Raw genomic sequence first — 14520 nt, forward strand, 5'->3', positions numbered from 1 at the left:
GGTAGCAGCTAATGATAACACTGGAGACTTGTGCTCATTTGCACAATGACGGGCTAATTGACTAGCAGGTTCTTAGTTTGCTTTATTATGATTTTTTAATGGGGCTTACATGACGTGATGGCATAAAAAAATGGAGTTGCGAAGAAGAATCAAGCTAGCAGGTAGCAAACGCCACTGCAAAGACAAACTTCAAAATAAAAACGTATTACAACTAATGCATTGATGGTCATGCATTCATTTCTGAGTTTATTTTTAAATTCACAGCAACACCGTTGCCAATTGACGTGATGCTCTTCCTTTGTGGGCATCCAGAGTAGTTACAAGGAAGCTGACAAGAAGCAGATTTGTATTATTCATTTATTTTCATTTATAAAATCATTTTTTGGACAATTCATATAAAATCGTACTATATGCGAACCTGGTTTTTATGTGAATCAATTTTTCGGCCAACCTCAAATATATACGTTTTCGCAGTCCGCGTCTTGGTGTGTTTACGTCCTAGCAAATGTAGGAAAAGGCGGGATTTGGTGATCTGATATCACCCTGGCCTGGGATTTCAATCTTGACCAACATCACCCCAAAGGCAAGCCTGTCTGTAAAGTAAATAAGTCTGTATGACAGTAATACAACTGTAATAAGACTGTTTATATTGTAAGCCAATGGCAGGGGAAGGGAATGGATGGCAAAAGTGTGTGTGTGTGTTGTAAAGCATGACCAGACAAAAACAAGCTGAAGAAAATAACTGATGTGCAACATGACTTCTAATCCTAATCCTAGCAGGTGCGAGCACTGCTGAGATCATCCCACAGTGCCACTAACACCTGTCAAATGTTGAGCAATGGTACGCGTGGTTATAGAAAGAACAAAAGGAATGTCTAAATATTCGCAAAACTGCTCAATCCTCATACGCGCATTATCTGCCCCTTGCTGTAGAAGTTGCCGTAGTTGAGCTAGTTTCCCAAGATTTAGCGTCAAACCCACTGAGTGACAAGAGCACAAACATCTCTGCCGCGAGTCATTACGAGGGCGGGAGTCTTCTAAAGGTGAGGGAGCATGTGCCCCGCTGTGGCAGTTTTCCGGTGTGGAAGTCAGTAGACGTCTCAGTCCACGACGGCACACTGAGATGGAGAATGACAGCTGTCAAGAAGGATCAGGCTTAACCTGCCGGCTACACAAGGAATCAAGCAAGAGGACTAGAAGGGTGGATGAGGACTCGCAGCTTCTGTTTACTACCTCATGGCCTCGGCCTTGAATATAAAGCACAGTCACAGTCAGCTCTCATACGCCTGTATTTCTTCAAGACAAGTTAATGTATTCTTGAACGCAAGACTGACATAGCTTTTTCAGCCAAAGCAGTCACATTCAAAGATACAGTTTTTTAGTCAGTCACAAACCTACATATGAGTATTTATTCCATCAAGGTTTACTGTAGTCTGGCCCTTTTGAAAAAAAGTAAGAATGTCACAAGAAAATTCCCATCAAGTTTTATTTTTCCAACAAAATGTAATACATGGGAATTAAGTCGAGATTTTACAAGTGAATGTCAAAACTACCGCCCCCACCCCTCTTGTGTATTTAGCCTTTTTTTTCAGCGCATGCATGTCAAATAAACATCGAAAACGTATCAAACACAAAAGTGCAAATTCAGACTATCACTAACAAAATCAAAACACAGCTTTCCCTCATTTTTTAATAGGAACCAGAAAACCCCGGGGATAGCTAAATTCCGCAAAGTAAGAATTCACTCAGTTCCACAGCTCACGTTAGCAACAAAGAAGCTAACATAGCAAGTCATAGCCCATCTTTTTACCAAACAACTCAAGATTAGCACCCAATTAAGCAAGTCACAGGATGAAGCATGTTTTATTTTATTGGTGTATTTCTAATTTTCAATTAACAACAGCACCTCCTGGTAGTTGAAACCGAAAGTAGCAGGCAGAAGGTAAATTGTTACAAATGCATCTGTTAAAGAATATAAATGACAGAAGACTTTTTTTTTGGTTGATATATATCAATTGTTGAATCTGCCGCAATAACACAACATTTCTAAATCAAAGATAAAAAAATACTCTGCATAAGGATTTGTCAGAATTTTTTGAGTGAGATTAAATTTAAATAACTTAATTACAGATCTTGATTTAAGCTCTTGACAGCACTAATAACTATATATGAGTTTAGACCATATCTTTCAACTATAAGACACACAGTGTACTCTATAAACATAAAGAAATTTCCAAAATTGTTGAGGGTGTCTGATAATCCGATGCACCTTTAGTAGTTAAAAAAAATAACAGTGAACTTCACCAGGTCACTTCACATACATTTACGTGCAACACTGACATTTGTCTCATTAGTCACAAACAACATTAGTACTGCCACTTTACATTTTTGTTTTCAGTGCTGTGCATACAATGTGAATTGCTTTTTTTTTCCTTTTCAAAGCACCTTTCAATTTCACACAAGCCTTTCTAGTGCGAGCAACAGAGAACTCCAACAGGTCCGACTGGGCCGGAGGAATTGTAATTTGCATTCACATGCTCAAGTCGACCTGCTGGTATTATTCCACAGAGTATCATTTTGCAAACAGACCAAGGTGGCGAGCAAGTGAAATTCTTGTAGGCTGAAATGTCGATATTATTTGAAAGACAAAGATGGTTCATGATATACAGTAGCAGTTCTTTTTTGTAGTCCATCCATTTTCTATATAGCTTACACTCGGTTGGTTCTTCTGAAGTCTGCAAAGTAAATTTTGATTCTTTCCATGCTTCTCCGACATGTGTAAAATATCAGTTGAAAAGTTTGGAAATGGTTTGGAATTTAAAAAAATGTTGAATTGTCGACGTAATACTTACAACATCAACATTACGAAGACAAGTTAAGGGTTAATTTTTCAACCTCTAAACGTGTTTGAGACCTTTAAATTTGAAGGTATTTCCTAACTTTTCACTGTCATGCACACCCTAATTCATTTAGTTGAAAGGCTTTCCGTCTGAAGTCACTCCCCTCTGAGCTCCATAGCCTCTAAACTGAGCACAGCTATTTTCCACACAAACATCTCATTCCAAACTCCGTGTTTAGACAACACAATGAAATGCAGCCGGTTTGTTTAGTTATGCGCGTGTGCGTGTACGAGTGTGCGTGCTGATGGATGCCACAGGCTGGAGGAGCTGGTCTGGAGTTTAGATCAGAGCAAGGTTATCATTACTGACCCCTGCTGTGTCTCTGTGACCCTTTGTCCGTGGGTTCTGACGTTTGGCCCCATCACCATCCCCTAACCCCTCCATGAACACACACACACACACGCACGCCTGTCAGAGCTCGCCTGGATCCACGGAACCAAGTGGTGGACATCCCCTGCAGTGACACAAGGCCAGCGGAGAGCCACATAAACAGGCACCATTTGTTGCTTACTTTACCCCACACCTTTTGTTGCTTGTTCAGCCTCCATCATGAGAGCATCAAGTGGACTTTTGGAATGAGACCTCACATTGCTTCTTTCTGCCATGTTTGACAATAAATCAGGCCAGATAAGCTCGCTCTTTAGATTTGGATTTACCGGTACCGTCCGTCGCTGAGCGGGTGGACCGCATAATCACTTAAGGCAAGAGGCAAACCTCGACATACAAAGCCCTCGTACACAAACATACTACTGTACAGAAAAAGCCGCAAGCATGTGCTCAACTCTCAGTGGCTGTCTCATGGGCTTTCAATGCATACTATACATGTGGCGGACATGGCCATTATACTGTAAGGAATGCATGATAGATGAAGTAAGCCACGGTGTACGCACAGACTGCAGTGTAATAAATAAAGCGAGCTGGTCCTGTTGCAAAGGACAACGGCATTAACATAAAACAAAGACAAATTCAACATCTGATGATTGCTGACACGGGAGACTTGCTGTATATGAGGCTAATAATGATGCACCATCACTTGGAAGGAGCCTGCTTGTCTGCTGAAAAACTGCAGGCAAGTATTCCTAGTTGCTGCCATCAATACACTCTTACACGGAGAGGGACGTTAACACTCTCCAATAAAGTTGTTATGTCAAGTCGTGTCTCCAAATACAAATTGTTTCTTCAAATCTTTAACCTGTCAGAAAGCTTTATTACTCCCCTGCGGAGTACAACATTCATTATTGCAATGTTACTTTCAGCAAAGGATGGGTAAAGTCACAAACGTTAGAAAACTGGACTCCAAAGTATACTTTTTTTTTGTAAATTGACTATTATTGTATGTATTTATTACTCATTACTGAGAATAAATTGAATTTTTGGCATTGTAAAAATCAAAAATCAAAAACACCACTTTGTCGTTTTTGTGCTATTGCAAGTAAAAACAATCAAATTCACCTAACACATCCAACAGACTGCTTCCAAGTTTTGTTACGTCCTATTACGTTTTTTCATGTTTTGTTGCGTTCACCCATTTTACTACGACTACTCGCTTTCTCCTCCGCACCATGACCAGGGTCATAAAGTAAATGTAGCATAATACAGCAACAAACGATATGAGCAGACACATTATTACCTAAAGGGTTACCTAAAGACATTTGGGCATTATAAAAATGAAACAAAAAGCTTTTTTTTCCCCCCTTGAATTCACATAATACCTAACTACTGTAGTCCTTTAAAAACATCGTCATGCTTCATTTAAACTCTGGTTTTGAGGAAGAGTCCACAAATATCACTAGAAGTGATTCAGAACAATAAAAAAGCACATTCTATTTAAATTAAAATGGATGTGATTTTTTTACTTCAGAGGGTTTTGACATTGAGATGGTATTTAAAACAAAACAGTAGTTTTCATCTGATAACTGCATTTCAGAGAGCATCGACAAAAATGTTTGTGTTTATTTTTACAATCTGAGACGTAATTAAATAGTACTAATTTAAAAAATGCAAGGTCATAGATGAAGATTTGTGAGGAAATGAAGCTCTCGGACAGATTTCATTAACCACCACTAATTGCATCACTTAGCTGTGATTACAGCACATATTCACAATTGCATGATTTTAATGCTAGCTTTTAAAATTGAGTGTTTGCTTACCTGTCTTTGAGATTTTTGCAGTAACAAATACGTTTGATGTAGTGTTTAATCTCTGAGAAACAAATCATTAATTTTGCTGTCCTCTTTTTGCAAGCTTTTTTGACAACATAATCCGTGAAGCCAAATTTATTACTCCTCTGGATTTTTTCCAGCATGATTGGAAAAATAAGATGTATGACAATTTTGGTATTAATTTGGCAATATCTGCAGATGAGACTTGAAGCGGGTTTCCCTCAGCGTGATACATTTATACGATGTTTCACCAATCACCAATTGTATTTTAGCAATCTTTTAGGTCTGTGATTAATTCTAATGGAATAGATTATTTTAATTAAATTATACTGATAGTAAATCCTCATGGGGAAATTCAACTTCCCACTGTATATTTGTCTTTCCCTCAACAGAGAGCGAGTATATTGCTCAAAAGCACCTTGACAAGGGTAAGGTATAGCATTTCGCCTTATTTAAGAAAAGTCATTGAAGAGTCATTGCCCCCTAAATGCTGATAAACCAAGGATTTCATGACATTTCAGCAAAACATTGTGTAAGATTTCATTGCTTTTCTTATGGGCGGGTGGATAATAATGTAAACAGTAATAAAACGCTGGCGCTAGCTGTGCAAGAATGCATGTTTTCTTTATGCGCTGTAAAAACGCTGCGATATTACCTCCTCCAAAGCCCTAAACAGCACAAGTACCTCAGCATATTTAAGCATAAGCATTACGAAAGGGATTTTGCCAGTCCAATTCCACTTTGCCCTTAGTACATCACTTTGAGCCGGCGCCACGGTGATGTCGCAGTCACCATTAAAGGACAGTTTAACTAAGATGCCCCCGGCCACACATGTTCGCCAGAGTGTGAAGCGGAGTGCATTACTCGTTCCATCAAGCTCTTCTGGTTAAATGAATGTGAAACCACAACAACAATACATCATCTTTCAGAGGATACTTACATGTGATGTAGTAGTTGACGTTCCTCTTGAATTCCAGGCCCATGTAGTTAGGGCTGAACTCCTGGAATTTGATGGTAAACTTGATGTCCTTCTCCGGCTTGTTGCAATTGACCAGCACATTCGGATCAAGGACTGTGCTGCAACTCTCCGCCTGCTCCCTCTTCACCAAGTACAGCTTGTAGAACTCATAATCTCGACCTTGGTCCGCTCTGGGACAGATGATATCCAGCTTGTCACCGATGTCTGGGTAGATAATCAGACCTTTTCCAGCAAGAAATCTGCGAGGCAACAAAAAAAAAAAAAAAAAGGCAGACTGTAAGTAACACATCATAAAGTCAGTCTGGAAGAGCAGCCACATCATTTTTAAATGGTTTATATAGTCCAAATTCTTTGGGCTTTAATGTGTGTGTGTGTTTTCTTTTTTCTCTCGTTTAGTAATGGCTTTTAGGCAGAGCCATTAATTTGGGCCCGCAAACACATGACAAGTTACGGCTTGACCATGTGCAGGCACTCAAATCCTCAGAGGTTCCTTCTCATACAAAGGTTGGAAATAAATCACACCAAAAGAAGGAAAACAGCCTGGCCACACACAAAATGGCAGCCATAAAGGGGATTAGAGGAAGAGTGGCATAGAATATACTGTAAACACACATATATCTTTACATATAAGGTCGGGTTCAACATGATATCTATTTGACGGCAGAGGTCCGAGTGTGAGAAGGCAAACAACGTGCGGGGTCAGGCTTCCTGGTTCATCTTCCCACTGGCTGATCATCTGCTCGGGGATTAAGATAATCCATTTGGCCTTACTGTACCACTCCAACTCGCTCGCTTCTGCCAACTCAATCAGATCAGCTTCTATTCTCTTTTATTCACAAAAGGTAGCACATAGGAGATGAGTATGTGTGTGATGAGGGGGGGCAGGGATACAACGAGGAATTGCAGTGTGTTTGGGCAGTCGTGTGTGTGTTTATACAGGTCAGCATGTGCGTGCAAGTGTGTGTGTGTGTGCGCGTGTTCGTGATATTTTTTCAGCGAAATGAGCTGAGGTTGCGGTCTGAAAGGAAGAGGGTCAGGGGGGGTCAGACTGGGCTGAATCATTGTTCTGGACTTGTTTAAGGCTTAAAATGTCAACATGGTTCAGCTCTGCTGTCCCAGTTAGCCAAGCATTAACCCAGACAGCCGGACTGACCATGGGTGTGTGTGTTCGTGCGTGTGTGCGTGTATATTCATGTGTGCGTGTGTGTGTGTGTGTGTGTTATGGTCGCAGACAGTGAGCACAGCAGCGAGCCTATCTGAAAGATCTGCCCATGCCTGCGGATTTAAGCAGGATTTAGCTGTGTGCAATGCATTTGTTGTTATTTCTGATCCCTCACATTTTAACAAGACATCAGGGGCCGGGGCAATGTCTCTCGCTGAGAGCATAATCTCACCTTATCTGCATCCCCTATTTCATCATGGTCCACTAAATAATTGACATTTTAGATGGGCTGGGGAGAGTAGCCGACTGTATGACAGAGGAAGCTGTGAGTATATGATGGAGATATGCTTCGGTCAAAGATCGCCCAATTTGGCTCAAAAATGGATTGATCCACTGCTTGGGTCAATTTGGCCCAACTTTCAGGGTTGTTTTGTACAAACAGGCTTAATTTGGAGAGTTATTTTGCAAAAAAACAGCCCCAGTATAAGCAGCTATAGAAGATGGATGGATGGATGGTTAAAAACAGGACATTTTTTCAAACTGACATTGCGTAAACAATGCAATTCATTTACTTTTTTAATGATTTGGTTGCTGGTCTGGTCCACAACATTATAAGGTCATCAAAAATTGTTTTCTAAAGTAAGAGCAGATGTTTGCTAATGTCTTGTTTTGATTGAAAATAATGTTTTATCATTTGGCTTTCATGTCAGAGGATTAAAGAAATCTGACCATTTTTCCTGTTGAGAGGCTGAGAGGTTCAGAGCATTTGCTCAATTTTAGATTTGTAAACAATCTATCATCAAAATTGATTGTCAAATGATTAATTTGATGATCAATTAAATGTCAATGAGTCATTGCACTTGTTGTTGAGTCATTCCCTTTTGAACCAATTCAAGTTATTTTTGGCCTAACTGTTTTCGAGCGCTACATTTGAGTTTAATACCGGCAGAAGGTTGGCCAAGGTTGAAAACAATCATTTAAAAAGTCACGTTTTTTGCAGAATATGTCCCCATGAAAATGTACATGATTGCGTGAGGCCTTTTTGAGGGTTTTTATGATTCATGAGCAACTTTCTTGGAGACATTACCAAATAAATGCCTTCAATAGCATAAACGGATGAGTGCAAAATGGAATTGACAAAATGGTCCAACGCAGGTGCAGCCCACCTCATATTTTTGTTCCTTTTGCAGATGTTTTGCAGAAACTTGTAAGAGGGTGAGGCGCTTTTGTCCGACGCGCGTGAGGGTGAGGAGAAGGGCTAATTCAAGAGCTTATAAGAGTGAGAATGCAGGGAATGCTTTGTTCGATGTCCTTTAACAATTTTCTGCATTTCAGCAACAATACCTGACCTTCAAGTGTGTGTGTTGCGTGTGTATGGCTGGTTGAGTATTGTGTGTTGTGCACACCCTACCCAGGTTCTCGTGCGTAGGTCTATGAAGACATGGACACAATCAGTCCTTAATTGGATCTACAAGATGCATCAGTGAGGCATAAACATGTTTCCATGGCAACACTGGGCTTTGTTGCCGACCGTCCCATCTATTTCCTGCCTTCCCTCTATCCCTCACGCTCTCCCTTCTCTATTTCTTTCCACAATTCTATCCCCTCTCGCTTTATCCTCTCACCTATTCACCTTCTCCACATTTCTCTCGGTGTACCCCCTCCACATGCCCTTTTCTGTCCAGACACACGAAAAAACCCACCAGACAACCAAGTGTGAAACCGGAGGGGAGAAAAGAAAGACTATCACAATTAGACCTTGAATTGTCTCATTCAACAAGTAGGTCCTTTTTAATCCTTTGTGGAGATATTGCTTTTGTAAGTGTTCTCGTTGAAAAGGCCACCAATGCCAGCTCTCGATCGCAGCCCAACTCTCGGTTTTACATACCATTTGTTCGAGTATCAAAGACAGCCACAACCATTTAGATGAATAATTAAGATTTCCAAAATCTGGAAGTCTTAATATCCCTCAAGGATTTAATCACAAGCCGCCCCTGTCATTGATTCAATTTTCCGAGCATGTCTTCGAGTCGGTGGTTAGATTGCTATCCTGCTTCTGTTTCCCAGCCTTTGTCAACTGTCTGCTATAATGAGGCTCTGGCTGCTGCGGAGGTCTGGAAGCACCATCGCATATGGGAAAGAAGCAACATAAAAGAAATAGGGCAGCAATTAGTGTTTAGCCCAGTTTAAAAGCCCTCCACTTGGCAAGCTGCATGCCAACTCGCGTCCAGGATGTGAAACTAAACTGGTGGGGCTGCGACTTTGTCTCTCGTTTGTCTCTCAGCTGGCTTAATCAGCAGCAATCCATTGCTGCAAACAGCCACGCAACGGAGAGGAGGGGATGTGAGACTGAAGATTATTGTACTTTTGAGAAGGTCAAAAGGGAGAGCGGTTTGAAAGGGGAGGTTGAATTGCATCTTTCATTCATGATGTCCAGAGACTGTGTGAGATGTTGATGAAAGGATTTTGAGAGCGGAGAGGAACAGCAGTGCCGATACAAACTAAAGTTCATGGGGGTGCAAATCCCTCCATGTGAGACAGGCCTCATTCCCTAATGTCACATTAGGTGGATCTTCCTGGCCCAAACAAAATAGAAGGAATTATTTTCATAACAACCCAATGAGGTTGGTTTCGTTTCATAGGGATAGCTCCGATGTGCGCTCAATCCTGTCAAGAGCTTACACAAACAGTGTAGAACAGAGAACAGAAAACAACCAAGCGGAGGAAAAAAGCAGACCCCCGCCTCCAAAAACCCACAAAAAACACATTTCTTTTTTTTTTTTACATTCCACTGGTGAATATGAGCACATGATCTCACATATGCTTCACCCTCCCACTTTCCCATACACACACATGGATGTGAAAGCGTACAAAAGCACTGTGGGGTGCATCCTGGACCTTCCCCATCACCCCTATTTATTCGGCTTGCCCTCGCCGACTTTCTATAAAACACCGCCTACACGAAAGCCCACTCAGAACCCCTCGCGGAGCCTCAAAGCGGCCCTCATCCCCCACCCGCCCCGGTCCAGTCAACTCGGGCCAGTGCCCCGAGTGCCACGACGGCAGCCAGCATTCGCAGCTTGAATGGATGGACCACAACACAAAAACACAGGAACTGAGAGAGGAAGAGCCAGAGACACCCCATGTCAACAAAATGGCATCTCATTGATTTGTTCCTCCTGAGCAGCAGCATGAATATGTCACACATATCAATACAAATCAATTATCCACAACAACACATTCAGAGGCTTATCGGCCAACAACTGAAATGCAGGTAGAGCAGCGAAAATAAGCCTCACGCTTTCTCCAAACCGGCTTCGGGATTGCTGCATGACCTTTCAAATGAACAGGAGAGTGTGAAAACAAACCTACACGCAATCAACGCCACACCGGGTACTCCGTTGCCCTCCCTATCAGTGTGGTAATTATCACACCAGCAAAAGTCTTCCCTATCCAATTACCATTTCTCTTTCGCATTATACACACGACCGGTGTGACTTCTGACTCCTGCCCCGCACATTAGCGCTGAAAACACTTCGCATAGGGCGACCGCCTTACTGTCATTTCAATCAATACCCCATTGGTTCAGAGTACAGATTTCCTTTATGGCAGATCATGAAATGTTACATGGCGCACATTAAACCCTGTTGTGTATTGCAGTGAGTACAGTGAACGTTATATAAGCAGAAACCCAGATTAAACGATGCTATAACAGCCAGGGGCTTTCCTCATCATCGGGTTCAGCCCGTCTTCCTTCACAATCAATGCGAAATAATTATCTGCAAGTCGGGGCCGCTCCTACCTCAAAATGTTATGAGATCCACTCCAGATACTCACACAATAGTAACATTCAAGCAGTGGTGTGTGAACTGACTCCGCTCAAATGTGGTTAAGATCCATTGAGAGTTGTTGACTTGTGTGATTCATTCCATATCATGGAGAAAGACATGCACGGTAAAGCTGTCACCGGCAGGATGTTTGACTGGATGCTCGGGAGTCTTGAGAGCTGCCACTCTCTAAGATGTCTTCGTCTGACGTTTAATGTCTTAAGGAAGCATGTCGCTCATCAAGCTTGTGAAGAGAAATTCAACCAAAGAGCTTGTGTACATAACTGGATTGTGTCAGACTGACGCAGGGGCAGATGTTCCCATGGACTACAAACACACACACACATACGCATATACAAACATGCAGCCTGCAGCGTACACACACAGATTTCCGCACTTTAAACACATGTAAACAAGTCACCTCCACGGGAGTGCACAAGGAGGCCGCGTACACAAGCGTCCTCAAATTAAAGAAAACAAAACCCCGGCATTGTTTACCAAACCAGGAACCATTGGATCCCTTCTGTACACTCGACTCAGCAGTGGAATTGAATCACCTATAAGCTATCTGAAACTGCATTATGGGTAAGAAGTGACCAGAGATTGAAAAGCATAAATGAATTGAAAAAGAAGTCCAATCACTTTCCACCCTGAGAGCGATGAGAGATGCTTTTGTACGTGCGAACGCAGACACCCTCCCTCTTTCTCTCACACAGACACACACACACACACACGAGTTAGTCAACAGGCTGGCACGCAGAGCAAATCACATTCGGTGTGACTCATAACAGTTGCACACAGACAAGCTTTAACGTGCACGCACACACAGGACACACACGCTCCTCCGATGTTCAACCAAACAAGCTCAGTGCAGGCTCGCTCTCGATCACTGTCACACGGGGGGCTAACATGGCGCCGTAATGAGCTAACAAGATGACACCCAGATGGCCTTGCCATGAGGAGGAAACAAGAGGACCGGGTTGTACGCGAACAGGCTGAAGAGGACTGCTGAGCGAGACCGGTGTCAGGAGTCATTACGGAGTCCAAGGAGCATAATCTGTTTCTTCTCATGGCCTCTGTGGTTTTTCTCGCAGCCCAGCCCGGCCCGGCCCTCTCTAAAGGGCAGGCCAGTTAAACACGGGCCCCGTGCGGTCATGATTGAACGTCATCGTCAGTATCGGTGACAGCAAGAAGAGGCCCAGACGCTCGCTCGCTGTGTCTCCACTTAGCATCCATCAGCCCCATGAGCAGAGGAGACCTTTGACCTCGACTACCTCCATTTGTGAAGAAACAATCGCAAAGTCACGCGAATGCAGCATGTAGCTGCTTTTCAACTTGTCTTAATTAAAATAACAAAGACGGATCCCGGTGTTAAAAAAAATGGCAAACTTCCTCAGTCCATTGGAACGGAAAAGCTTGAATGTTTGGCGTGGTGTTATGAAACCACACGTGTTGAAATATGCTGTTACCAATTTCTAGGCATAAATAGATGGCCCATCTTTTTTTTCCTTGTAATCCAGATGTTTATTTTGGCTTGTCTCATCAAGCTATGATTAACTATGTCTGCATTATGACATTATTACATTTTAGGACAAATTAACAATACTAAAAGACCATGCTCCGTTTCTCAAATAAGATGGAGAGGTTTTATTTAGACTACTTGTTTTTGAGGATGACCAATGTATGACGTTCAAAAGGGAATACATTACAGTGTAGCGGCATTGTGGGAGAACTGGTTTGAATATCTGCCACTCAGTTTCTCAGGATAACATGAATATTGAAGAATTGGCCTCAGGTGTGAATCATATTTTCATTTTCAAGATATTTTATGCGTGTAGTGTTTGCATTATTTGTAAGCAGCAGGCCAGCAGAATTTTATTAAAGAACATTTTTTGTTTGATTGAACATTTTGGTCAGTAAATCAGCAGAACGTCACATGACCAAAATGAAAAACAGACTCATCGTAACTATAAATACAGGCCAACGGCAAAATTTCTTTAAAAAATAACTGTAATGAGATGACGTCATTTTTGGCTCATATATAACGTTCGGCGAAAAACGGGTCTATTTGGGGAAATTTTCATGTGTGATGCCTTTTCACAAAATCAGGCTTTTGTCGGCAAAAATGAAAACTGAGATATTGATATACTCTAATTCTATTATAAAATCTCATGAAAATCATATATAAAACATGGAGAAAAATACTACCACACACAAACTTTAAATTTTGGGCACATTCATCTTTAAATGGTGCGCATCATCTACTAATCCCTGCTTTTCAAATCTGTTTGTGTTAAAATCCCAAAACGGACATCTCCGTCCAAAAATCACATTTTCGTTAATAACTCCAAACTAATTTCTGCGACAATAGCCTACTTTTGCGGAAACGCGTCACATACAGACATGGGGGCGTTTGGGTTATAAATCGCACGAGGTATGAGGCAAATTATTGCGCATTAAGGAAAAAAAAAACTGGCACAGCAAACATTATTTAACTTCAATTCAACAGCCATACATCAGAAGCACCCAGTTGCACACTATTTACTACTTTTACTATCTCATGATATATTATAAATATAGATTGTACTGCTGATGTTAGCGAATAGACACATTACATGTTTTTTTATGACACGGTTTCCTGTCATAGGACTCCACTCCACCTCAATCGGAAGGAAATGTTTTGCCTAGTTTTGACAAATGCATGCACTAAAATGGTTGGTTTCTCTATACAATGTTTGAATCTCTTATGTTTTATGTGTCAGTTTTACAGTAACCCTCGAAAGAAAGTTACATTGGAAAGTAGCCTCAGGTTATTCGGAGAACTATGCAAGAGTTTTCTTGTTTAGGTTTAACTGTGGTATAATGTGTGAGAAGGCCACATCTTTTTTTTAATAGACAAGCTATTTTTTTTTTCTCTGCAAAAGCCTCTCCTCAAGTTTAGCCTCATTCTGGGCTTCTTCTGTGACCCACACACACACATAAGCTTGGTCATCACACATTTTCTGTCACACACACACATAGAGCCAGCTGCCTTCCATCCCTGAGGAGCAGCCACAGATGGGCTCTGCTTGCTCCGTAAAGATCTCTCCACAGGCCCAGTCTACAGTCCCTGCCAAAAGCCGCCTGGCTAGAACCCACTGAATGTGTGACTGCGTTTGTAGATATATGTGTGCCCGAACATGTCTGAGCAGCTCTGTGCTAGTCTGCCCACCAACACCCATGTGGGATGTGGGAAAGAGAAAGAGAGATCCTTTGGAGAAGGTTTGCTTGACAGTCACGCAGAGACGAACCCCCGAGGACCAAGAACTGCAGAGCCCCAGTCAAGAGCTGGACGTGCATGCGAGGTTGTAATCAGCACCGAGCAGAGCACGGGGGGAAGCGAGCAAGAAGACCTCCCGGACGAACAATAGCGTCTGACTCTCCAAAAAGATTGAATTTCACTCGCACTTGAGGGACGAAACTGGGAGGGAAAGAATCATAACCATTATCA

The 14520-nt window shown here is 41.9% G+C and overlaps 1 protein-coding gene across 1 annotated transcript in view; it reads right to left on the minus strand.

The window, feature by feature from the left end:
- Positions 1-14520, minus strand: part of efnb1 (ephrin-B1) — a 65231-nt gene that overhangs the window by 31595 nt on the left and 19116 nt on the right. The window contains exon 2 of the mRNA XM_088431714.1: positions 6003-6280. Within this exon, the coding sequence (XP_088287840.1) occupies positions 6003-6280 (278 nt within the window). The remainder of the gene's footprint in view (positions 1-6002; positions 6281-14520) is intronic.

The sequence above is a fragment of the Hippichthys cyanospilos genome, chromosome 13 (assembly GCF_059441005.1).
Source record: "Hippichthys cyanospilos isolate Australia breed blue-spotted pipefish chromosome 13, RoL_Hcya_1.0, whole genome shotgun sequence".
NCBI lineage: Eukaryota > Metazoa > Chordata > Actinopteri > Syngnathiformes > Syngnathidae > Hippichthys > Hippichthys cyanospilos.